The sequence below is a fragment of the Odontesthes bonariensis genome, chromosome 16 (assembly GCF_027942865.1).
Source record: "Odontesthes bonariensis isolate fOdoBon6 chromosome 16, fOdoBon6.hap1, whole genome shotgun sequence".
Classification (NCBI taxonomy): domain Eukaryota; kingdom Metazoa; phylum Chordata; class Actinopteri; order Atheriniformes; family Atherinopsidae; genus Odontesthes; species Odontesthes bonariensis.
This window is the reverse complement of record NC_134521.1, coordinates 26,908,301-26,936,176: the sequence shown is the minus strand read 5'-3', so window position 1 is coordinate 26,936,176 and position 27,876 is coordinate 26,908,301. Positions and strand designations below refer to the sequence as shown.

Sequence of the window (27,876 nt, the reverse complement as noted above, 5' to 3'; positions counted from 1 at the left end):
TATTTGCACCTGCGTTTTAATCAGATACGAAGTGTAGCAGCAACTAAAAACACAGCCTCTGAGTTTTTGGATCCAGTCTCAAGTAAAGCAAAAATCAACTGAAGGCAAAATATTTTCGACTTTATAAGTGTTGTCTTTTACCTTTGGTGTAGAGCACGCCAGCTCGCTGGACGATAATCCCCACCTGTGCAGAGATTTTTTTACAAAGGGCAGCTTCTTTTGTTGTGAGCTGGCTTTACACTCAACCAGATGAGTGATGTGAAATTAGATGACAAAAGCTGTGATGTTAATGTTCTCACTTTCCGCTTCATTTTGAGAGTACTGAAATGAACACTGTCAGAGATGTGTTCCTCAGATTTATACTTGGTAGCAAAATCTTTGCAATCAATGCTCGGCCTTTACGACAGTATTCCCCTCATCATCATAGTCCTCAGTCTCATCTTTAGGAGTAAAAAAGGAAAAACTCTTTTGGACTTAGCACAAATGACCAAGTTGACTGATCAAGAACATTAATCATTATGTCCTAACCTCGGTTAAAAGCCAAAAGTCAACTCTCAACTCATTCTCATTGTTCTGGAGCCAAAAACCACCGTCCCCTTCCAAGCTGTGGTGGGAGTGGACACAAAAGCTCCTTAACTACATTTGATGCTTTCTGATATTTCTTGTTGTTCTTAACCTCTACTTCCACTCAGCTCTCTGCCCTGGTCATTCTGAATTCTTCACTGTTCAGTGTTGTACTATTATGAGAGTAAAATGGATGTAACATTGGTTGTGCTTTGTTTGCTTTGCAACAAATTTGGTAGAAACAAAGTTGAGAATTTATAGAGCAGTGTCAGTATAACCTCATCATGGTTATGGGGATGGCATTTACTCTCTTTTACAATTTTAATTTGGCAGATATGAGAGTGTAAATCTTTGCTGAACAAAATCTTCCTTTTTTTTTTTGCCCAGGTGAAGATAAGGAGTTTTCCAGTAATTCAGAATTCTGTGAAGTGTCTCTCACGTAGAGACCAAAGTTGCACAGCTGTAGAGGTGTTTCTGAGTCGACATTTTTGGGGGGCAGTTTATAAAAATAACAGCATAAGGGGTTAAAGTCTGATTTGTTGCAAATCAGGCTTGCTGAAACGTTTTCGGCACACATGACTGCCTGTGCAGCGCAGTGAGAAAAATGTGCTGGCTGTCCATTTATGACACTGTTGTCTCACAAAACACCCAGCGTGTGATTTATTATAGCTGTAAATATGTAATATATTTCCTTCATCTCTGATGGCCCAACACCAATGGATAAACTAAGACTGGGTGTTTGACGTTAGCATAGGACTACTGCGTCACCACTAAGAACAGAGTAGCAGCAGTGCCTCATGAATTAATATGTTATATACACAGAGTAGAACACATTTTTCTTTCACGGTATGATCTATGGCATTTATTTACACATGATATATAATCTGGATTAACATTTTTCAGCATCAACTGATATGATAAATGACTGTAAAGTGAAAATGTAATATTCAAACAATGTAGAAAAATAAGTCCTATTCATGTATTGACATGAGAAGAATGGTTGATTTTTATCTAGTACCTACTACAACTATTTACTCTGTACTATAATGTATCATAGCAGACAGTTGGGTGCCTGTGAATATAACGGCCTGTGAACTTCTTTCACAGGAAATACATTTTATGGGCAACATAGGGGCTTTTGATAATATATTAAATTAAAGGCCTTTAGATAGAAAAATAACTATAATAAAACATATTCATTATTCTTTTTTATCAACATTTGTTAAATAATGTATACGCTATGCATATGTTTATTCTATTTTTGTGCTTCTAATTTTCCTTGGCAACAAGCTGTGATTGTTTAAGAACTGCACTTCTCTGATTTTTCATTAATATCTTTAAATTCCCAAAGCAGATTCCGTAATTTACCACAAGTTTCCATCAAATTATCGAAATACTGTAGAATGTGATTTCAACCTATAGTTGTAATCAAAATGAAATATCTGCAAACAGAGAACATTTCCAATCCACCCACTTCTTTTAACAGAGAGCGAATTTTTTACCAAATCCCCGGTTTAGAAAGTGTTTGGTTCTATTTGTTTTAATGGTTTTCCAAAATTCCCATAACTTTTTATTGCATGTTCTATTTGAAACCTTTTCTTTGTTTGAATTGATTTTATGTCCTCACATTGAATCATCTTGTTAAACTATATAAATACACGGCATTGCCTCCGTCTTTTCTTTTAAACGTGTTTCTCCTAAAGGCCCAGTGAGTAGGATTTAGTGATATCTAGTGGCAAATATATATGCATCCAACTAAATACAGCTCCCTTCCTCTCATTGCAAGTGTGTAGATATAAAGGACTTGTTCGAAATCAATGAAAATACACATTTTATTTGAATTAATTTCTGCATGGATGAAAGTTACAAATGTTTTGGGTTTTTTGCCAATGCATTGCTCTTGATGTTAAGCAATGGCACTTTTGAATTGTCTCATCTGTGAACGACTGTTCACATGGCAGGTCCCCACCTTAAAAAGGTTTGAGTTATGATTTCCACATCAGTGAATGCTTTGTGTGCTTTCTACATTATGACCATTTAATTTTCACCCTGAAATAATTTGCTCAGCAGTCTAAGTCACGTATTTTCGATATAATAAAAAACAATCAAACTATTGAGGAAATTAAATTGTATTCTTCTGTTGTGCTCTTTTAAAATAGCTGTCTGCCATCTTTGTTTCTGTAGCCACATTTACATCACTTTAACTCTGACGGAGCCAGGACTGTATAAATGAATAAATGGGTAATGCATAATTCACTGAATACTTGAGCAGCTTGTTTTTATGGGCGTCATTCATAACTCTAAATAAGACCTACATCATTTATTACCAGAACCATCATCAATAGCTATTAATTAGTTTGTCATCAGTTGGTATAGAAAGCATCAGTCTGTGTTGACACAGTCCGCAAATGCAGCAATCCTACCTCATTCTATCTTTATCGCAGGTGTCGTACTGAGTATGGCTTAAACAACCCCATGATTGATCACTCTGTGTGCCCGTATGTGTGAATGACTGTCGGTGAGTGTTCTGCAACGTGAATAGGGCTAAAAGTCGCTTATTTTCAGTAGATGGAAAGGTGTGTGTATCTGTGTGCTTAATCTTTATTGAAGTTTATTGAACCTCTGCATTCCCCCTTGGCTTGACTATCTTTTTCACTTAGCCCTCACACCCGGATATTGCTCAACATCTAGTCAACATAGTGAAAATCAACACATCAACCCGGAGCACATTCGCAACATAATTGATACCCTAAAGAAGCGAATTAAGATGCCAAGGAAAATCTCCCACTCTCTGGTGTCGGAGGTCCCCAAATATCACCTAAAAGTAATCAATCCGGCAGCAGAGATCTCTGGGTGTATTTATGGTGAGAGCACTGGTAGAACTGCTTGAATAATTAATGGGTCCCGATGCAGATTCATCTGTGACCTCCAATCCACCTGGGTGCAAACACACACACATATAAACACACATTCACAGCCATTTCAGCGTTTGTCTTTTTGGACTAGAAATGTGGCTTCTGTGTTGTTTTTTCTCATTGAAATGATGGCAAATTACATTGTGTCCAGTCCATTAGCCATCAGTAACAGCAGGTGAAGCCATCGACAGGCTTTCAGTTGGTTGTTAAGTTAGCCCACTTGTACTGGTCCTATGGGATAAATTAGTCAAAGCTCTGATGCATTCAGCAAGTTACAGCACATACCTACAGACTGCAGTAGGCCTAAACTACACACACACGCATAGATACTACATATGTCAAGGAGAACAATCTGTTTTCTTGTTAATGATAATTTCTTGCTTCAGTGAAGACTTTCACCCTCCCGGCATGAATGTTCTTCTAGAAACTTGATTTTGCTGCAAAAGTTATGATCAAAAAGACACGTAAACTGATCCTTGGCCTTTTGTTTGTTTCCTGCTTGCAGCCTTCTTCCATGCTCAGAGGCGATACTTCCTCAGCAGGTCAGCCTGCCACATGTACTTCCTCTCCGGAAATCTCTCTGGGATCTTGATCTTGCGGAAATCTTGAATGCACTTTTCCAGCTCCTCCTCGACGGTGAGCTTCTCCTTCGCGGGCCTTTTCTTGCACATGCTGGTGTCGCGGGAGCTGGCTGTAAGAGTGCGCATTAAGTCACTCTTCCGTCGCTGTTCAGACTGTTGGAGCATAGTGACGGGCCCCTTTTTCAGTGGCCTGTCCAGGGTTTGGACCTTGGCATGGGGGTGTGACTGACGACTGACAGGACCACAAATGACTGTTCCCTGGGGGGAGCTGGCCTCCGAGTGGCTCTCCGAGCTGGAGGTGGAGAGCTCGTTGAAGGAGGTGCCGCTCTCGCCTTCACCGTCACCCTTGTGGTTCTTGCAGCAACAGTCACACGGAGGGGAGGACCAACGTGATGGACCACCTGGGAAAAGAGACAAGCAGAGGGGTGCTAATGTTAAATTCTATGCAGAGCTACTTTTTCCGGACCAGTCACTGTGAAAAGGAAAACTTGAGGGCGGCACAAAGAGAGACACAAATTAGGCAGACAGGAGAAGAAAGGCAAAGTAAGAAGCACTAAAGAAAGACAAAGACAAAAAGTTATCCAATGCCAAATGGCTATCATCTCGAACAAAGTGACATGACATCAGGAACAACTGGCTTTCCTGCAGCCTAATCATAGAAGTGAGCTGGGTGACTGTGTGACAAGCCCGCATTGTTCGGGGAACTACCCTCATACATTCATGCTGTCACATGAGACAAGTGGAAGAGCTGAAACCTTTTGAAAGAGGACAGTGAAAGCACAGTGACACCCCACACATGTATGCACAGTAAAAGACTAATGGCAGTGGTGCGTGAACAGAATGCAGAAGAAGTCTGTGCAGTACAGATTTTCTTCAGGATTTGAAAGAATTTTTTGCCATATTTTCCATCAAAGTCACATCTATAATGTGTGAAAAGCGCATTCAAGAGGCATTTTAAGGCTTTATATGTCCAACACAACATAACTACAAAGTTTTGTCTGTTTGCTTTGCTCTGAGATTTCAAGGATGATTATAAACTTTGTGTAAAGAGTTCGGCCTAATGAATATATTATGGTTGTGCCCAAAGTAGTCCAAATGTTAAACTCATTCACTATGTTTACTGCTTGGAATACTCTATAAACCTGAATCCTGTTAAGTTGGACAAAGATTTTCAGTTTGATTTCTCTGCTATTGTTTTCTCCAACCAACATGTTGCACATCTTCCACTGTCAATACCATACACAGTCAAGGTTGGATCAAACTATGAAAATCGTTATGGTATCCTAATTAATTCAGGCCATTGGAATATATTGATCAGCTTGTATTTGTATGGGGATTTGTAATTCAACAAAAGTCTGGAGTGAGTCATGTTTGATCGTTTATTTATTACAATTTGTTTGCTACTGTTTTTTTTTTTGTTTTTTTTTGGCTTCCCCCTATAATAGTACCTTTACTTTTTAACCCTTTATCAACCACCTTTTAAAATTGTCTTTGTTATGTAATAAGCAACAGACTATCTTGTGTTCCCTGCTCTGTTGCAGGGACGTGGAGGTTTGGGGAAATTGTTCGTCTTCACATAATATTCTGAGTCTCTAACACTATCCCTAGGTTTCTTTATTTAAGATAAGCAGTATGAGTACTGTGGTTTATGGTTAGAACAGGGCTTTGCATGTGACTGGAGCTGAGCATGAGCATCCATTGTCAGGAGAGGTGAGTTCATCCCATCTTAGTCTTCCCTGGAATCTCTGACTTGCTGTATCTATTCTCTCTTTGCTGTGTTTTTATATGGAATTATTGCTCATGAGTAGCGGTAGGATTTTGAATATCATTCCCAGTTCAGTTTGGCTTCTATTATTTGTAATTTTATAAATATGACATCAAAATTTTACAGCTAGTTTTTAAGTTCTTTGAGCTTTTTATACCACTTCCATATTTTTTAAATTATTTCAGATTTCATCTTGAAGTCTTTCAAGTTTATGCCATCTCTTGTTTAAAATGAAACGGTGAATTTGATTGGTTCATATTGTTATAATTGACTCAAGAACACGAGTTGAAGCGGTGTTCTTCACCACCTTATGCATCTGACACACTCTCTTGAGTCACATTTACTCTGAAAATAAGCTGATGTAATATGTGTGCAATATTTAAAAACTTTTTTTTCTTTTTTAACATCATGAAGTACTCTCCATCATCTAAGTCTAAGATGTGGTTTTTTTTTGTTTGTTTTTTTTTGCAATACTTTGATCTATAGGGGTGGTTTCTAGAGGCACCACATCACTATCAGTAAACTCCAGGAAGACTAACTGCTTCACCAGCCCTGGAGCTCACACTAATCAGCAATATGTGTCAAGAAAGTAGTGGAGTGTTTCAGCATTGATGAGACCGAGACAGCTGTCCAGTAGTTAAGGTCCAAGCCAATAACTGGGTAAAGGCAGTGATCTGTTGTTACTGCTGGGAGAGAAAGCAGCCTGATCTCTCCGTGAGCGCACAATAGCCTGAAAGACTCAGAACCGGAGCTGCACCACCTCTCACTGCAGGAAGCAGCTATTTATTTTTCATGCTAACCTCCTGAATAATTGAGGGGGTATCTGTTGCCGATGGACTCTTCTCTGTTTAGTGACGAGAGAGATCAAAACCCCTGAGGCACACTCACGCCCCACCCTTCCCTCTGATTTTCAGACCCGCCTCTCTTCATCTACAATTCCCCACGTTCAAGCCCTGACAGACTGACTTTAGCATGCTTCTCCTATTCGTCAAGTTCAAAAGTATCACACAATTGTTCTTTTCATGTGCTGCTGAGCATTTCACTTCAAACAGAACTATAAATAACACTGCTTAAAATAAAAGCCTGTCTGCTTTTAATTCCCTTTATCCTCAGCAGCATATTTGGCTTGTTGTTTGTGGAGACACAGCACAGTGGACCAGTGTTTACTCCCCACAGTATCCTTCATAAACAGCCACCGCACATCATAAATACATTTACAAGTACAAATAGAAGATGTATTTCATGAACAGCTTGACACCAACTCCAAATGACACGTGCATGCTCATACATAGCCTACACACTGCTGCCTTCTGTATATGAAGTAAATACTCCCTTTTTCACCCATACTGGCTCTGGATCTTTTTAATTACCATTGGTATTAACACTTTTCAGCTTTTGTGTGCACAAAGTGTCTATAGTGCTCACATAGTCTAACACAGGGATTCTCAACCTTTTTTCGGTGATGTACCACTTGTAAAATATTTTTTCAGCCAAGTACCCCCTAACCAGCGCAAAGCAATTTTTGTTGAAAAAAAGACGTAGAACACTGTGTCAACACTGTCTGTTTTATTAAACTTTGCAACTGTAAATAAACTGCATTCTTCTCAACTGTTTGCAAATGAAAATATATATAAAAAATAGCTTAAGATCTTTAAAAATAATAATAACTTAGTTATAAATAAAGATTTGTGCACAAAATATAATCAACTCAAAGTGTCCTGTTTTAAGTCTGTGTTTAAAACTGAATTTATAAACTCGATTGTTTACTAATAAACACATAAAATCATTATATTTGTGCACAGAAAATGTTCACAAAAATGAATTTATGTATCTAATGTTCTTTAAGGATCAAAATAAGACTGGCATGTCAAACTTACAGACTGTCAGCACTGAAGATTGTATTGTTTTAGTGAGAAACTTGTGCTTGTGCTTCGCTAAGGATCTTGGTCAGTCTTGGTGGCAGGGAGCCAACTGCTGTGATCAGTCTCCTCTCCAGGCTCAGTCTGTTTTTCTGCTTTGTTTTTATCACAGTCCTTGCAGAGAAGGAGGCCTCACATAAATATGTTGAGGCAAAGGTTAGTAGCTGCTCCAAAGCTTTCTACCCCAGGTCAGGGTGCTCCTGCTTCACACACACCCAAAACTGTGTGAGTGTGGATGTGGCAAACTTCATCTGGAGGCCACGGTCAGATGACACTTCCAAGAGCTCTTCCTGATCAGTGACAGGTAGCTTGCTTCTGTTTGCCTCAGACAAGAGAAATGGGTCTCTGACCCAATCCAGCTGTGCAGATTTCTCCTCTATGTCAGGAAAGTAAGAATGAAAATCTTGAATCAGTTTGGTCAAATATCCCACTATGATGGACTTGACTGGAGCTCTGTTCACATCCTCACGAGAGAGAAAATCATTCACCTGAGGAAAGCAGGTGAAATTTCCCTGTGCACAGGCCCTTCTCCACAGCTCTGCTTTTTTCAGGAAGCCTCCCACCTTGTCATACAGGTTTAAAATGCTGGTGTCCTTTCCCTGCAGAGATGTATTCAGTTTGTTCAGTTCAGAAGTTGACCACTCTGATGGTGTCATTTAAGACGTCATGTAACTCAGGGCTCATTTTCTTGGACGCTAATGCCTCCCTGTGTATCACACAGTGAGTCCACTTCACGTCGGGATTTTCCTTTTTAATGCGCACGATGAGTCCTCTCGTGCGGCCCGTCATTGATGCTGCTGCGTCCATGCAGATGCTGCTGCAGGATTTCCAGCTGAGGCACAACAGCAGCTGGAAGAAGCAGGTCTTCACCTATAGTGAACGGTTTCTTCGCTTTAGCTATGAGCAAAGACATCGCATAAGAGGCCTCCAGGGCTTTGGCTGATGTTGTGGAGGCTTTCCGCATTGTGTCTTGAGATAACCTGAATTCCGAAAGTTTTCTCTTAAAAAACTCAGGTTCCCTACCAACGTGAGATGCATGTTTTGTCTTGAGATGACGCTGGAGGTGCGCTGGCTTCATTCCACTGTTAGCCAACTTATCCCCACAGAAAAAACACAATGCCATGGGAGGATTGGAGCTGGTGGACGTGAATCCCATTAGGGCGTATTCTTCCGAATACTGTCGGAATTTGGGGGGGGGGGGGGGGGGGGGGTTGCTGTGTTTTTACCTTCTTTGTCACCTGTCCCTCTGTGTTCTCATCAGCACCGCTGCCGCGCTTTAACCAGGACTCCATTGTTTGGGTTGTCAAGGCGACAGTGATTTATTTCGTCTATCATGTAAAAGGCAAATGCATTCACTGAACATGCGATTCATGGTTATCAGTCGCGCCACTGTTACGTTGCGCGCTCTAGTAGAACGTCGCCATTTGGGTACCTGCCCCGCTGCCAGCTGTGTTTGTAAACATACCTGAACTTATATTAATTGATATTTATAATGACTTTTGAATTGATGCTATTTCTTAAATATATTTTTCAAAATCTCAAGTACCCCCTGGAGTGCCTCCAAGTACCCCAAGGGGTACACGTACCCCCATTTGAGAAGCACTGGTCTAACAGATGGAGCAGTGGCTCCCAGCCTGGGGCTCACTGCTCCCTAAGAGGGACACCAAAGATCACAGGGGGTGTGGAAGGCTTTGACGGCATCGAGGTTGTGAGGTTATCCAAATTAGAATCACACATGTTGGGGAAAAAAACCCGATAACGCAAAACGCCTTGTGTGGTTGAAGCACATCAAACACTGGTGTTACACAAAGAGTTGTGTTTGCTTTTACAAGGAGAACATGTTTGTGTTTTAAAGCGATTGCAGAAACAAAAAGTTAAATGATTCTATAAAAGGGCACGCTGTAAAAGTGAGAAAAACTTCAAGTCATCAGCTGACTGGTGCGTTCAAAACGGCCTGACAGGCAGACACCTTCACTCTCTAAAAACACACAGGTGGCAACAGGGTCAACATGATCCAGGGAAAAGACACTCAGCGTTTCCACCTATACAAGCAGGAGGCCTTCAAAGGGAAAAACAGCTGAGAACTGACATTTTTGTGATAAGATATCTCGTTTTCTTATCACAAAAATGTAATTTGTGGCACAATCATTAGAAAATCTATCAGCTACTGTATGTATAAAAAGGTGTGTGATGGTGTCTCCCTCAAACCTTTGTTTAGGAACACAAGTTAATTTATTTTCTCTGGAGGAATGGTGGGTCCTCTGATTAATGAGATGCAGACTCGTGACTGGTGGTTTGAAAAATGGCCCCAGACTGGAGAATTGGCTTAAAGACAATCTGCTTGTCTACACAAAATGAACACAGTAAGTAGAAAGGTTATAACAAACGTCTTAAAGGGCCTCCTCATAAGTGCAAGGGTGTGCAGGGCCTAGCATCTATACATGTGATATGTGATTTTTCTGATGAAACACCCGCTCTCAGTTTTCATCCTCTTAGTCTTGACGGTCACATGCTGCTTTAATTGGCAGGCACTGTGAGGGGCTATTAGCCTTGTTCATTATGTTGACCGGTTCTTTTTTTTTCTGTCATAACTTGAGCTTCGTGACAATTTGTCCAAAAAGAAAAGGAGAGAAGAGAGCATCTCTTACATAAACTGTGAAATCTAAGCACTCATAACCGAGATCTGTGAAATTAGTAAATGATGTCTCCTTAATCTTCACAGTGATATCGTAATGATGCTCTCAGAGGGACATTTTAATATGCAGTGTTGAAAAGCTGTCATGGTTATTGTAAAAGCTATTCTTCCTCTTAATTAAGGTAAAAATAAATGTAAATAAGTGTAAATGTGTAGGCTAGCATTTACTCATTAGGTTTTACGCTAGGGTTCTGACAGGGGCGGATTGGGAAGTATTTTTCCACCGGGACAATTTTTCCCTTGCCGGCCTCATACCAAAAAAAAATCTATTGTAATTGTTTTGGTGGCCTACACCTCCTAATGCTAGTGCAGATTTAAAAGCGTATAAAAGCCTTTTGTTGTATTCTGTGCGGTGCCACTAGGTGGCATACTGGGGGCAGTACGGGAACCTGGGAGGAGAAGAAGTGAATGCTGCTGCTGCCAGCCACGTACTTACTCTGCCTGCGATGTATTGTTTTATTCCGTGTTTATTTTCTTCAGTCTAGTCTAACTAATTACTCTATTGTCTGCACATGTATCTCATGTGACATGGGTACACTGGTGTGGGGATGGGTATAGTACTGCATGTAAGAAATATTAACTCAGGATACCACAGTAGGTCCCATTTATTGTAATGATTAATTAATAATAATAATAATAATAATAATTAATACATTTTCGTTCCATATGTAGCCCATTTAGATCAAAACAACTCTCCTGAAACCATTCAATATTCAAATAGCTCAATTCGGATATAACAAGTGAACATGCATTTTTGAAAAAAAATATTTTAAACCATTAGCCTGCATGAACCTTGCTTGCTTGCCTTCATTTGCTAGCCAATTTTCGTCCTCTGTTGCTAGCCAATTTTCCTCCTCTGGTGACACGACGCTGTTTTCATAACTTTGCTTATTTGACTTTCTGGTAGCAGTGGCAATGCTAACATTATAGAGGAAATTGAACATAGCTAATTCATACCAACAAACAAATGCGCAAATCCAAGTGTCATTGAGTATTTAGGTCCTAACACATCATGTTAAATACACACAATTAAACTAGCTTGTGTGCTAACCTGACTAGCACACGCCAATGTCAATGCAACAATGTCATTTACCTGTACTTTGCCGGCGTGGATTGTGGAATAAATCCGTAATTTTTGAGCACTTAGATGCCTCCTCCTCCAGCTTTTTCTTCTTTTTAATCCTGGCTTTTTCAGCACCTCCTTTTTCTTTTCGTTTGCCTTCCATGTTGCACTTGACTCCAGAACTGCAGGAGAAGGACTTGCCAGAAACAGACCTAGATGCTTACCATCACTTGAGTAGACTAGGGCTGAATCTCAGATGGCGCACTTGTGCACTTGGGGCACTATGTTTTAGTGCGTAATTAATAAGCCATACGCACTAAAACATGAACACTTCAGTGCACAAGTACTAAGTACTACGGGCTGCCAGTCGGCTTACAAGGGCCGTTGACATTATGTTTAGGCCGGCCGGCCCGGCGGGATAAGTCCCAGAAGTCTAGACGGCCAATCCGCCCCTGGGTTCTGATGTCGTGCTAATTGAGGCGAGAATTAAACTGATTTTTATTTCTTTCTATCGACTCATTTGTTACTTCTGCTTTTTTAATTACTCGTGTTGCTTACATACGATTATTTTTCTCCAAAATAAACTGATTCAGCCCCAAAAGTGTGGACTGAGTTCATATATGATGCTGGAAATGTAGCTTAAATGGCGTTCATGGGTCAACACTCATTTGTTTTAGATTGGATAGCTCAGACGCCCTTAGAGTAATTTTCCTTACCAGAGATGAATGATGCATGCTGGTAATGTGCTTTGGAGCTTCAAATTTTACACTGATGGAGGTGCCGTCAGTAAAGGTCAAGGTTTCAGAGTTTGGAAAGCTACACAAACTGTCAGATTTTAATTATGCAGGGGAGGAATAACTCGTGTTAGGACTGATCACCTTGGGGATATTTGTAAACACAAGATTTACTGAGGCCATGACTGCGTGAGGTATCTCAGGGATTTGACATGAGGTGACGATGGCTATGCTGCATATCCGGTGACATAGTTATAGGTTAAATAACTTGTTTTTACTTGTAATTAATAATTTACTGATTGTTGGCATATCAGGTATTTTGAATGCATTATTTTTAAATGATCCGTGCTCCTGAGATTCATGACTCCAGTCAGAAGATGTCTGAGGCAGAATGAGTCAGACACCCACATATTAATGCAGTCTCACACCAGAATGTGTGATGGCTACATTGGTCCACACTGCAAAATGTGCCATTTTTAAAATAAAGGATTAGAAACAGTAAAAAGCATTTTCTTAGCTACAAAATCATTGTGTAAAGTATAACGTCTGCCTTTCAAAATCCCAACTTGTCTTTGTTTTTTTTAGTTTTTTTTTAAGGTACCAATAATTTTACATTCTCCTTAGCAGATTGTAACATGGTCATGTGTTGCATTCCAGGAACCTGACACAGATATGACACTGCTGAATTATTACATGTTACATCTGGCGTTACACCCCAGAATTCCTCACAAGAGAACCAAGTTTGAATCCCACGTGACTGTCCAACGACTTCTCCCTTTTCTACTTCACTGTCAGCCACAGTTGGTTGGAGTCAGGCAAAAGAAAAATATGGTAGGTTTAGATGTTGATAAAAACATGGTTGGGTTTAGGGAATTAAGAGAGACATTGTTAAGCTTGAATATTGATAAATGCATTTTTACAGGTTTGCAAAACGTCACTAGCCTAGAAATCTAGACGCCCCTAGATGCCGCAAATGGAATTTGCTCCGGGGCTAGTCTAGTCACTTGTGGTCGTTTTGCGAGGTTCTAAATCAAAACTTAATCGAGCCAATCAAATCGTGAGGAGCGGGGTCAGAGGCCAGGCTACCTAGTGACGACAGAGGTGCGACGTTTCAGTGTGTAGTTCCAGAGAGAGGTAAAAAAAAAAAAAAAAAAAAAAAAAGTCCCAGAGAGAGGTAAACAATGGCTGCGCCCGGCGAACAGGCTTATATAACAGCTATATTGCCTTCCATTAGCTAGCTCTCTTTAGATTTATAGGGAAACGAAGTAAACTTACATCTGAGAGCAATCCCCAGTCGAAGACGGCGGGCCGAACGGCAAAACCGGAAGTGCGTTGCTCACTGCGGCTAGCTTTAGTAGCGACAAATTCGTGGGAACAAAATTGTAAATAGCCGGTATTTTGTCAGATTTTCAACACCTTGGGGGTCTAAACGACTACTTTCTCGCCTGAAAATGTTTCAAATGTTGCTAAAGTTATATATTTACAGAGTTTATAGCTTAAGAGCAATCAGCTTTTCAGGCCATAGACTACACACCATGATGTACATTCCGTCGCGTTGACTACATAAAACTTCTTCATCGCTCTGATTGGTTGTTGCGCCATCCTATTGCGTGGCGTTAAACTTGACAGACAGCCGTTTATCCCGCCCACACTGCTATCCAGCGTCACTAGACCCCTGTACAGCTTTTTGCTGTACGGGTCTGGCTTGCTAGGCTAAAACGTCACCATAAACCTATCTTTTTTTAAACCTGAACCTTATTTCTGGCATAAGATACGTTTATCTACTCATCGGTAACAGTTTGGTGAAAGTATTGCCAGTGTTGTTTGGATCATTTGGAAACACGCAAACACGAACCATGTTACCAGCAGTAGCAAACTCTGATAAGCCCCCCGATAGCCCCTAATAACAACAACACGGCAGCTCTGAGCTAACAGTGCAATAGTACGCGTTCATTCATTCGTTGGGCTTAAAGTATTGGTGAAATAAAGACAGATAATGCCTTATTTAGAGGCTGTATCGTCTCTGCCCTGTTCTCTCTCGTTATATGGATATACGCCAATCTCGAGTGATCTAAATATCTTCCGAAGGACGCCGACTTTCACCAAACTGTTATCGATGAGTAGGTGAACGTATTTTATAACAGAAATAAGGTCCAGGTTGAAAAAAAACAGAACTTCCCCTTTACCACTAAAATCTACACAAATCAACATGAAAATGAAAATGATAAACCCGTCAAAATGTCTGTGCCTTCATTGTAACACTATGTGTTTTACAAGTGAACAAACATACGTGTTACATGTTCTCTGCCCATACACATGCACAGGAGGCAAGAAAGTGGTGCACTACTGTTTTTACATGAAAGCACATTTGATGTTTAAATCACCACACACTTCTTTTTCGATCAGCACGAGATTAAAACAAGAGCTAAATTAAAGATGTGTGCTTTATTTGTCACAAATTGCAGTTTAAAGTTAATTCATCATTAAGGTTTCTGTTTTTAAAAGTGCATCTTCTGGAAATTATGATAAGGTAAAAATCTAATCATGTATATGATGGGAAAATGATGAAGCTCTGAGTCACAGCACGGAGAAAAATCAAGGCCAAATGCACTTCTTAAAGAAGAATTTTGTCTGTTTAGAATAACTTTTTAACTACTGAATTGCACAGTTGCCTCTTGCTATTATAACCACTATATATAATATAATACAATCAATTAAATAGTGGTTAATTTATTACGTTAAAAAAAATACCAAGAATACAGAAGTGCCATAAATAGGCTACAGTAACATCTATTCCACCAGCAAGAGATCATAAAATCTCAAAAATCCTCATCAAAACTAGACTGCAAATAGATGTACCTTATGGTGTTTTGTGTTGGAGCGGTCTCTAATAGATCTCTTTTATTTTCTCCATCGTTAAGACAAAGAAAATAAGGCCATTCGACTGGAAGTCGTACGATGTACACTAGGACCCTCAGGATGAAACTGAATGTGATTTAAGGGGGATTTGATGAGCCTCAGGGAAAGCACATATTCAAGGGACCGAGAGAAGGAAAGAAAAAGATGAAGGAGAAAAAAGCAAACATTTTAAAAAGCTGTCATACAAGCAGCTTTTTTATTTAATAAATTTGATGCAGAGGAGTAAGCCTTTTTAGTTTGGATAAAAAAACAAACAAACAAAACAGAATTAATTTAGTCTCACATATAATAGAATCTACTCTTTGAAACGGGCTCTCCCTTACTTTGTTAAAACAGATTTCATTCATCATTGTGTGTTTCTGTTAATAGATCAACCACACGTTGATGTCTTGCGTTTGTGTTGCATGCTCTGCTCCAGCGTGAGTGTAGGTCACACTTTGCTGCAAGGCTGAGAACATGTTTGTGTGAGTGAGACCAACACACATTGGAACACACGTGTGTACATTAAAGGGTCTAATATGGGTCATTTTATGTGCTTCACTGAAGGCCCCTTTCTTCCATTCAACATACATATTGTGTATGTGTGTTGGTCTGTTTGGAAGAAAAGAATTTGGAACATTTTGGTATTGGAACTATGGACTGTATGGTTCTGGTGTCAGGTGAGGTGCCCATTCATGTCATAAGAGGCGTCAGACTGTCAGCACACACACCTTCACTTTGTGAGAGATGTATTGTACGTGCAGCAGTTGATTCGTATGATCTCATATTGCGTCTTTTTCAGGCAGGTGGGCAGGAGGTCTGACTGAAGGCCACCGACTGTCACATGCTATTACACACACAACGCAAACACATGGTGCCTCCTGACAGGTCCTCCAGGCACTGATGTATTGATTCCAGCAGGGACCTCCTCAGCTTGTGTCAACTCTGACCAATGAAACAGAATTATGCCACGCTTACAAATAATAGAAAAAATACATCACTCTGTCACACATACATGCAGCTAATTTTCTACCCATGTCCCTAATTAATCTATTATCTTTCATATCCTCTCATTAGCAGTCACTCAAAGATCTGCTTATTTTCCTGAACCAGCAGCTGTGTAACATATCATAGCTGATTAGTAGATATTTCAAATTAGATGTCAAAATGAATGGTAGTGATGCAACTATATTACAGACCTTTGCATTTCAAACCCAAATATGAGTTGTATTTTGTAGAGCTGTTAATTTCATTACGAGGCTACGTAACAGCCTCTTTCCATGTTGTTGTAACCCGAGGTGGATTCTTCTTTTACTCTTATGGAACAAAAATTGACAGAAAGTCTGAGAAATTACAGCGTGAGACAACAGCTCTCTCCCAAAGGTCCAGCAACAGACCCCTAAGTTCCCAGATGTTTACAGACTGTTGTTAAATGAAGAGGGGATGCTACACAACTGTAAGCATGGTCATGCCCCCTTTTTTAGATGTATTATTATCGAATTTAACATGACCCCATTCCATTTCATTAAATAGTAATATGTCTTGCATATGAAATGTATTACATTTCATGTTTTTATGTTCCATTGCGATTGACATATGGTTAATGAGAGATTTAAACATATACAGGAACCATGTTTAAGAGATAAGTGGCAAAATTTAAATTCTGTATATGCTGCAGTTCTCATAAAACTTGCATAAACCTATGCAGTGCAGCCAGTGAATGCAGCAAATTAAGATTTGTGTTACAGAGTTTCCAAATCATTGAGAAATGTTTCCTACTTTTTCAAAGATGACACATCTGCCGTCTCCATGCACTTCAAATTTGCTGTAAATGTTCTGGCATTTGTTTACAGTGCCACAACAATTATGAATATTCAGCACATAATCATGTAGCACAGTTACATCCCAGTAGTCTCAAACGGCTGTCTCCTCATATCGCCCACTGAGTCTGTGCCACAAATGATATGGTGGGGGACTGAGTGGACAAGCGGTCAATAAGAATGCAGCTTTATCACCCTGAATTTGGACTCCGAGTCAGAACTTTGTGTTAAGCTGAGGAAATCTTCTGCTTATTTTGCGAGAATAGACAGGTCGTCACTCTCGCCACAACTTCTTCTTCTATGTCACTTATATTGCAGTTCACAGCTTTGACTAATCTCTTTTATTATTTAGTTGAAACCCCAAGTTTGTAAAATCAAAGGAAAGAGCACTTCAAAAGCACAACAAATTACTTTCAGATGTAATTAAACAACTCATGAAGCATGATTCAGCTCTGCTTTTCCAAAAATATTAAATATTCCAAACTCACTCATCAAACTGATTATATTAGTTTGTTCTGAGTAAAAGAAAAATCCTGTTTTCTTCTTAAATAGAGCCTCAAGCCAAATATGGCCTAGGCAGCCGTTTGAGTGTTTTGTGGTCGTAGAAACATGAAAAGGCTTTTTAATGACGCTTGATTGAATGAGTTGATAACAACACATGAAAATTCTTCTTTTAACGTCTAATTTATTTACTTGTGCAATTACCATGTTTTTGGCTGTATTTCAGAAGAAAATACTGTGTTTCTTTACTGCAATATTTACTGCGCAGTTAATTAAACCACCTGTCAGCATGTGAGCACAGGAGAATGAGCTCTTTTTGAGTCAGCTATGGTTAAACGTCGCTTTTATGTTAAAGCCTAATTGTGTGGATGCTGTAGCATCCTGTGGCAAAGTCGCAGACTGTAACCAACAAAACCCCCCTCTTCACCCCCCCTTTTCAAGCCTATAAGAAAATCTTTAGCAGCAACAAAAAACAGGGAAGGCTTGTTTCTGAGCCAGTGTTTCATTTGTCTGTTCTTGGCTAACATAGAAACATGGCAGAACAGTATATTTGCTCCATCCTATTTTCATGCAATTCTACACAATGAGTTATAAATATTTAAATGTCCTTTTTAGTGTCTCTTTCCCCCAGTTCTCCTACTGTGCTAATTCTTTAACATACCAGGAAAGGAAAAACAACACTGGGATTCAGATCTCAGCTTGAAGAAAAATGAAATGATGAACACTTTTGTTTTTATACTTAAAGATAATTAAGCTCCCAATATCTACATGCTTTTCTTTTATTAGCTAAGATTTGGAATGCAGTTTACTTTAGTGAAATATCAGGGTCCTCCTTCCGACACTGCTTTTTTTCTCTGCTCTGGTTGTATCGATGGGCTGGCACATTAGCGGCCGTGTATGGACGATTGCCCTCTGATTGATTTCTGTCATGCAGCCTCTCTGCACTTGGAGGCTGTTCAGCAGAGATAAATGACGGTGGCACAACAAAATCTCCACTCTGCCGTCTGCATCTGTCTGCTACTGTGTCTTGTCTCTACAACTGCTCCTTCTGCCTCATTCTCACTTCCTCAAGTCTTCCTCTAAATCTTTCTCTCAGAAGTCTCCTGCTTTCGATGAGTTGTTCCCCTCTTTTTTTCTAAATCTTGTATTTTATCTGCTGCCCCCTCACTCCTCCCTGTTTTCTTTGTTTTATGTCAGGTATCTGAACTACTCCACAAACTTTGTCATGTAGCACTTCAGTGACATGTTCCAGCCATGAAATGACTGAGGAGAAAACAGATCAGCTCACAACAAAACACAAGCAGCTCTAAATGAAACATAAAGATGAGCTTGCCGAGTCCTTTGTGCATTCCAGGCACTGCTTTTTTTATTTGAATGAAAATAGCAATTCATTTTTTTCTCTGCTAACCTTCAGTGTGACTTGTCTCTAAATCTGATGTGTTAAAACATTCAGAAACACTTGAAAAGACATTATGAATGCATATTTTCCTCCTCAATTTGGATTACGGTTTTCCTCTGTGTGAGATGGGCAAATTGGAAGCAGCATCAAAGATTTATAGGAACTAGAAGATAAGGATGAGGATGTACTTGGAGTTTTTTTCAATCAATGGCACTTATATAATGGGGCAACAGGAGTACCTTAATGTGCTGTTATCTACTGTATATATCAGTGTTGTAACCTGTTGTTTAGGCAAAGAAAGATACTGTAAAGCTGCTGTATCATCTTAGGACTTCAATGCAATCTCCCAGGAAAACATGACACTGGCGCAAAAACTCACTACATTGATTCAAGTCAAGAAACACATTTCTCAGTTTTTTCATGCAGGCAGACAGAAATAAGTGCATAGAGAAGTACAGTTTGCAGGTAGGTCTGCATTTGGAGGATATAAGCTTTTGGTGGTGGAGCTATACATGCGACTGTCAACCAGTGGAGCTTCAATTACTGTCCACAGCAGAAAATGTTCAAACGACTTTGCTATGAAAGGTTTTTTCTTTTTTTTCTGTTGGTTGTGGTTTACACCCAAAAACCTACATGGTTATGGTTAGGAAAACATAATGGCTTGTGTTAAAACAGACAACTTAATGACTGAAGACTCCCACCAACTCAGCTAAACACAGAGAACATGTTGGGAACACACAAAAGACATCCCAGTGACTGTAGGTTTGGGATTCTGCAGATCAGTCAAACTATTAGACCTTTCTCTTGTAGCACCAGTGTCTTATTGGTATGAATTGCCTTTGTCAAGGGATGGCACAACAAAATAATTTCATGAGGATGAAATATCAACCACAAGCCTTTCTGTATTAGGCCTCAGGGTCTAAAGTGCATAAGCCTCATCCTAGTAGTGTATTTTATAATCAGGGGACAAAGGGCTTAAACTAATGTTAATTTAGAAGACTCTACAATTTAAAACTAAATTAATTGCCTGTCTCAATTTACTATGCTGTAATCCATAGAGTGTTGTCATCATACTTTATGACTGAACGTTTTGACTAAAAAAGCAAAAACAAAAGGAGATAAAGTTTTTTTTGCTATCCTCCTTTGAGCATTCAAATGATCTGTAGCACTGTGAAACAAATCAATCAGAAAGATGGAGAATGACATTCTGCCTCTATTTGTGTGATTTTCTTGGATTATGAGTCTATTTTGTGAAATCAGAGTATTACAAAACAGATTTTATTTTAGATCAAAAAGCTCACAAAGCCAAACCTCTTTTCATTTTTTTCAAGAGAAGCTCCCAACCCCGACACAAAACTCTACGAATTCAAGGTGCTTTGCATAAAATAAAAGCATTGCAGCGGGGAGTGGAAGAAGCATTAAAAATGCACAAAAGAATATAAAAAGAAATAAATAAAATGATTAAAAGTAAATTAAAATGATTTTGAAAAGATACCGTGCAGATTTCATGCATTGACAGGTGAGAAAAGAAATGTTTTTAAACTTTCACCAAATGTAGACATTTTTAAATCAAGGTTAATCTCCACTGGCAGTTTGTTCCGCTTTTTTTGCAGCATAACAGCTAAATGTTGCTTCTCCATGTTTAGTCTGGACTCTGGAAATTGTATCTAGAAATTAAGGAAGTACAAAATATGACTTAACCGGCAGTCCTATCTGAGCCAAAATCTCAGTCTTATGTCACAAAGCTTTCTGAATTTTCTTCAAACTATGTTGGAAAAGGTGACAGTCCCTTGTATATTTTCTGTTTGAACAAATAGAAACTTCTACAAGAAACTAGAAGTATACAATTATGAGACATAGAAATATGACAAGTCGCCTAATACAGAGTAGGGCCAGCTTTTGCCACCTAAACTAACTCTTTAAAGAATGGAATCTACAAGACGTCTGAAGTTAAGTTTGAGTATCTAGCACCAAGCTGTCAGTAGTACATCCATCAAGTCCTGTGAGGCCTCTATGGATGGGACATGTTTTGCCAGGACACCCCATAGATGGTTGATTGGATGAAGTTCTGGAGAGTCAACACATCAAAGTCCTTTGTGTTCCTCAAACTGTTCCTGAAACATTTTTGCAGTGACAGGGCAAATTATCCTACTGAGATCACAGCCATCAGGGAATACAGCTTCTGTAAAGCAGTGTACTTGGACAGCAACAATGTTTAGGAAGGTGGGACCTATCAAATTAACATCCAAACAAATTCCATGACCCAAGGTTTCCCAGCAAGACATTGCCCAAAGTATTGCCATGACTCTGGAAACATGCCTTTTTCCATGGTAAGCGACACACATGGACCCAGCCATAGAATAGAAAAGAATAGAATAGAAAAATACTTTATTCATCCCCCGATGGGGGAAATTGAAATTGGTCAAGTAGCTCTAAAAAATTAGAAATATTTACAATGATTGTATATTATCAACAACAATAATAATACCAATTCTAGTAAAAATACTACTACTAACTAATAATAATAATAATAAATTACCAAAATAATTAATCGATAAAAAAAAAAAGAAAGAAAAATCAATCAATCAATTTGAGAAGAACATGTCAGCAGTCACTGTTATAAAGCCTTATGGCTGTGGGAACAAAGGACCTCCTGAACCTCTCAGTCCTGCAGCACAGAGAGATGAGCCTCTCACTGCAGCTGCTCCTCTGTCCTGCCAGGATGCTGTGGAGAGGATGTTTATTGTTCTCCTAAACAGAATACAATTTCCTCCTTGCCTTCAGCCTACAACAGAACTGGCCTTTTTTTTTTTTTTACCAGTTTTTGTCTGTAGTGCAACTCCCCCACCAGACAACAGCATAGAACAGTGCACTCTCAATGATAGTGTGATAAAACATGCACATCATATCACAACAGACATTGAAGGACCTGAGCCGTCTCAGGAAAAAGAGACGGCTTTGGCCCCTCCTGTACACTGCTTCTATGTTGGCAGACCACTTCAGTTTATTATCCAGCACCATCCCCAGATATTTGCAGGTCTGAACAGTCTCTATCTCCCTTCCATCAATGCAGACTGACTGGTATGGAGTTTTAGATCTCCTGAAGTCCAAAGTAAAAAAGAAATGCGGTTCTTTTAGGATGGAATGGCTGTCTGAGTATGTGCAAACAGAAGAACAAGCAGTGAAACTGGCTGATATTTTTTTCTTTTTCGAGTGAGAAAGGTCTACTCTTCAAAACATGCAGGCTGCAAGCATGACTCTTCCCATGGCCAAAGTATGACTCTCACATATAACATACTACACATCTCATGAACAACAAGATTTTTGTCTTTTTCTTTTTTAAGTGGGCCAAATCACTTATATTAAATGTAAACTAATGAAAATTGCTGCTGGGATTTGATTCTTTTAATAAGCCATGTAACTTGCTATGATCCAAGGTTTTGAACAGGTGTGATACTGGTGTGTGGCCACAGCGTGCACATCTGATGTTGCTCACAGTGGTCCTCAGTGTGCTCAGGGAGTTTGTGTGTTTGCCCAGACACATGAAAAATTAGAGGGAACATTGCCTGTGGGTCCCCAGTACTGCATTCCAGTGTTCCAGAAACACATCTCCCCATCCTGACATACTGTGGTCTGGCAGACAGATAGTCTATAATCCATGTTGTCAGGGAGGGGGCCACACCCATACCTAGAAGCTTGTCTTTCAGTATGGAAGGCTGTATGGTGTTGAAGGCACTGGAGAAGTCAAAGAATATGACTCTCACAAATGAACCAGGCACATCCAGATAAGAATATGCCCGATGCAATATGTACAGAATCGCATCTTCCACTCCAATGTGTTTCTGCCAGGCAAACTGGAGGGGGTTAAGAGCCTCAGCCACCTGCAATCTCATGCGACGAACAAGAAGTCTCTCCAAGGTTTTCATGATATGAGATGTAGAAGCCACCGGTCCTTAGTCATTCAGCTCCACTAGTTGCCCTAATTTGGGCACTGGTATGAGACAAGAAGTTTTCCACAGCACCGGGACTTTTTCCATCTGAATGCTCATATTGAAAAGCCTCTTAAGAGGGACTGTGAGTTAACCAGCACAGTCCCTCAGAAGCATTGGATAGACTCCATCTGGGCCTGCAGCCCTCCCTGATTTAAGTCTCCTGAGCTCAGCTCCAACCTCCTCTATAGTTAGACACAGAGGTTGTAGCGGAGGGATGGTGACAGGAGTGATGTTGCTATCAATCATATAGATGGGGGTGGGGGTGCAGCTGGACAGAGGAGAGCTAGTAGTGAGAGTTGCTGCAGATGTGAAGGTGCAGCTGGGCTCAGGAGACCTGGAGGTAGAAGCTGCCAGAGACGTGGCGATGAAGCTGTGCTCAGGATGCCTCGTGGTGGAAGCTGCCGCAGAGGTGGAGGTGCAGTTGGGTTCAGTAGGCCTGGTGGTGAAAGCTGCCGCACAGGTGGAGGTGTAGATTGGCTCAGGAGACCAGGTGGTGGAAGTTGCTGTAGAGGTGGAGGTACAGCTGGACAGAAGAAGCTTGTTGGTGACAGTTGCTGCAGAGGTGGAGGTGCAGTCAGGCGGAGGAGGCTTGGCGATGTAGGTTGCCATTTAGGTGGACGTACAGCAGGGCAGTGGAAGCAGTATAGAGGAAGCAGCTGTAGTGGTGGGGGTGGAGGGAGCAGCAGCAGAGGTGGTAAAAGCCACACTGTAAAACCTGTTGTAATATTGGTTGAAAGTATTGGCTCTGTCCACATCACCTTCCACAGACCGAGAGTTCTTCAGTCTGTATCCAGTGATGGTCCTCATGCCCCTCCACACCTCTTTGGTGTTATTGTTCTCCAGCTGTCTCTCTACCTTTTTCTTGTACTCCACCTCAGGTCGACGTAATGTCTTTTTAAGCTCCTGTTGTATACTCCTCTGCCTTTCTCCATCTCCATTCTGGAATGCCCTCTTTTTCTGGTTCAGGACGTTTTTGATGTCACTGGTGATCCATGGTTTATTATTTGGATAGCACCTTACAGTCCTGACTGGAATCACAGTGTCCCTACAGAAGTTAATGTAGTCTGTGATGGTGCTGACCTTCCTGTCCATGTCAATGTCCATTTCGTCTTCCTCCAGCAGTACACCCCAGTCTGTGACATCAAAGCAGTCTCTCAATGCATCACTCGCCTCTGGTGACCACTTCCTGAAAGATCTGGTGGTAACAGGAAGTCTTTGTACACACGGTCTGTATGTGGGTCGTAGATAGACCATGCTGTGATCAGATCTACTCAGTGGTGGAAGAGACACTGCCCTGTAAGCCTCCTTCACGTTAGCATAGAACAGATCTAATGTCCTTTCTCTACGTTTTGGACAGTCCACATACTGTACAAAGCCAGTCAGGCAGGAGGATAAAGAGATGTAGTTGAAATCCCCTGTGATTCCAATGAATGCCTCAGGATGCTGGGTCTGTATCCTAGCAACGGCGTCATGGATGACGTCACACGCCGTTGTAGTGCCGCCCTCTGTGGAATGTAAACAACGATGATGACTGTGTATGGGAACTCTCCAGGCGCATAGAACGCACGGAAACCAACTGACAGCAGTTCTATGTCTGGACAACAAACCCTCTCCTTAACGGTCACATTGCGGGGTTTTACCCATCTCTGATTAAAAAAACAGTATAACACCCCCGCTTTTCTGCTTACCGCCGCTCGTACTCAGGTCACGATCCGTTCATACGGCTGTGAAGCCGGGTATATCCACACATGAGTCTGGTGTGTTGTCGTTCAGCCAGGACTCAGACAGACAAATCAAACTGCTCTCCTTATGCAGCCGTTGGTTCGCCCAAGCGCCTCTCGCTCATCACACTTGTTTGGTAGTGTGTTAGCGTTTCCCATAATCACCAAGGCCAGAAAAGGTTTGTACCTCCACCTCCTGTTGTGTCTCTTTGCCTTTACTTTCACTCCAGCTCTGCATCGGTACAGCTTTTTAAGCTCAGTCGGAATTGGATGTTTAATTCCGCGTCCAATCCTTGACAGTGCCAACAGTTCTTCTCTTGTGTACACTGCTCTAGTAGTAGTGCACATTGTCAAAAAAATTAAATAAAACAAAATGTAAATAAAAAGCAGATTAATAAAATTAACTAAACATATTTAGATAAAAACTAAAATTAAAAATTACATATAATCATGTAGCCCTGTGATGGACTGGCGGCCTGTCCAGGGTGTACCCCGCCTCTCGCCTATTGACCGCTGGGATAGGCTCCAGCCCCCCCGCGACCCGACCGACGGATTCAGCGGTATAGAAAATGGATGGATGGATGGATATAATCATATAAACAACGAAAAAAATTTAGAGCTAAACAGACTTGCTGCCGATAAGGCCGGCGCATAGCAACCAAAATTCTTTTACATACACATCATGTAAAAGAAAACGTGACTTGAACTACTTTCAGTGGGTCCTGACCATTGCAGAGCAGAAGAATCCCACAAGAACTGCAGCTGTGGAGTTGCTACAAGCACTCAGACGTCTACCCTTGAGGGAACAAAGGCGAGTGTGAGGTTCCTGCGACTGCAGCCGCAAAGACCCAACCATTTCCAATTAATGGAAAAGCGAGCCTCAGACAGACATAGCATCAGGGTGACAGTTTGGTCCTTGTCAGAGGTGCTCATATCCTTATGCTTGCTAATTTTTTTCTGCCTACAAGATATCAACTGTAACTACAAAAAGTTCACTTGCTGCTAAACATGTCACATCTGCTGCTAGGTGGCACTGGAACAGGATGATCAATGTTTTCCCACTTCATTTGTCATTGGTTATGTAATGGCTGATTGTTTATGATGAACAGATTCAGAGAGTTTCTTCTTCTCATGACTTACTTCATTTATAGGTCAAAAAGAACTGTTCATGTTGGCAGTGATTCAGCATCTTACCCTACAGAGTGACCCTACAGTGTTTTTCAGGTCAGGATTGTAAACCTACGGGAGCCTTATTTACATCTCGGATATCTGGAATTTAGCTGTGGGAAACAAAGCTTGGTTGGTCAGATATTGATTAAACTGTCCCTGACCTTGTAATGGAGTTCTGGGCAAAGATATTAGCTGTCAAATGGAAATGTAGCTTATTCAGAATGCAGGAAGTGTTCATTGCAACGCAGATTCTTCGTTTGAACGATATTTGCAAGGTTAGGATAATAGATGACAAAAAGGAAGCACCCTTCCCTCTCTCTTCCTCAGCCCGTGGTTCTTCCTTACAGTGCAGTGTGAAATGATACATTTGACTGTTTAGCTTCATAAAACACTTCTTTTATACCAGCATTTTCTCACCTCTGCATTCACAGACTGTATGTCTTTTTATGTTTCTACACTCACGCAGGTTTGGTTTAGAAAGTCCCTGTCTTCCCTGCACGCAGGTGTTACATTTTGCTTCAAAGTGACACTACATGGTGACAGGAGTTTCCAAATCGAGCCCAGCATTTTTTTTTCACCCTGTTGTTCTTTTTTTTCTGCTCCTCATTTTTTTAGTTGACTTTGTCCTTTCTTCTCGTGTCTTTAAGTTCTCTCTACTTCTTCTCTACTAAAGAAACAACTGAAAGAGAACTGGTAATTTCCTAAAGTATGGTGGTTTTGCTTCGCTGCCACATGAAGGAAATGTATCATTATAGACCAGCAGTGCCCTATCCTTGCATTCACTAAAACTAATTGTCACAATGGAGTTGAAAACACTCCAGAGTAGCAGCGCTTTTCCCTTTAATAGTTATTTTTGACAGAAACCAGCATCTGGAACCATTCGTTAATTACCCTGGTTTAAATGATCCCTTTTTATACCGTCATACCCAGACCGCTTGCTTAAATATTCATCATAATGCAAATGAAAAATGATTCTCTGAAAGCACCAAATTGAAATGTCTCTCTTAGCTCACACTGACCACCAGGCAGACAGAGAGGAAACATTCAAAGGACAGACTGCAGCTGTCTTTTTCTCAGATGTAAAGATAAATTGGTTGCTTCATGCATTCTCACTTCCAACAAAAAGGTCACACACTCAAAGAATGTGATAGAGTGACACGCAGGAAGATTGGCATTCATCTTATCATTCTAAAGCCGTACTGTGTTATAGAACTGCATGAAACAGTCCCACACACTTAGTTTATTGGCTATCTCAGGGTCAGTTATTTCATCTCCAAATCTATGCCTAATCAGTTATTCCTTCATCTTGTACTCATTATCATTACTTTATTACTTTCTCCCATCAATCTATCCCTCAATCTAATCTCATTTACTTACAGGGCATTTCTCTACTGTGTTTTGGGTGATGTTTCTTAAAAATGGCAAAGACAAATTTCCCAATATCACAAAAAAAAAAATAATAATAATGACTTCTTTAATAATGCTCTGACATTGTGGTGCTACAAAATGTCTTGAAATTTCTTGCTGGCATCACATGAAAAATGCCAATAGACTGCATCCTCTCATCTCCAGCTTTGCACCAGTGATGTGATAAGTGTATTCAACAGTATCCGTTCAATCATCTTAGACACAAATGCACCTCTACAATAAAATAAGTTTAAAGTTCTGAACTGCCCTGCATTAATGAGGGCATTCATTCCTTGAAAATAATCTTCTGCACAGGAAAACACAAATGGAAGACCACACATCATCGATGCTTAAGAATTTTAGAAAAAGAATTTAGCTCAGCAACTGAAAATGCTCTGGTAAACTACTACGCCAACATTATTGAGAGAAACCAGCATAACAAGAGGCTGCTCTTTGACATCATTAGTCAGAGTACAGTTCTCCCCTTCAGTGTGATTGAGCACCCTATTGTAGTTTTAAGGGAATTCTGAACTTTTTCTCAAACATAATCACACACTTAAGGAATCGAATTATCTCTAAATCTCTTAAAAACTTTACCATCAACTTCTTTGTCTCGCTCTGTAGAAACATTTCAGCCTGTCTCAACTGATCATATGATCATTACAAACACAAAGCATGCATTTTGTTCCCTTGATGTGTTTCCAGTTTCCTTTAAAGAAGTCTCGCTACTAC

The 27,876-nt window shown here is 40.3% G+C and overlaps 1 protein-coding gene across 1 annotated transcript in view; it reads right to left on the bottom strand.

Annotated features, from left to right (window-relative positions):
* Positions 1–645: 645 nt before the first annotated feature.
* Positions 646–27,876, bottom strand: part of kctd16b (potassium channel tetramerization domain containing 16b) — a 111,282-nt gene continuing 84,051 nt past the window's right edge. Inside the window, exon 2 of the mRNA XM_075486730.1 lies at positions 646–4,461. Within this exon, the coding sequence (XP_075342845.1) occupies positions 3,998–4,461 (464 nt within the window). The 3' untranslated portion in view covers positions 646–3,997. The remainder of the gene's footprint in view (positions 4,462–27,876) is intronic.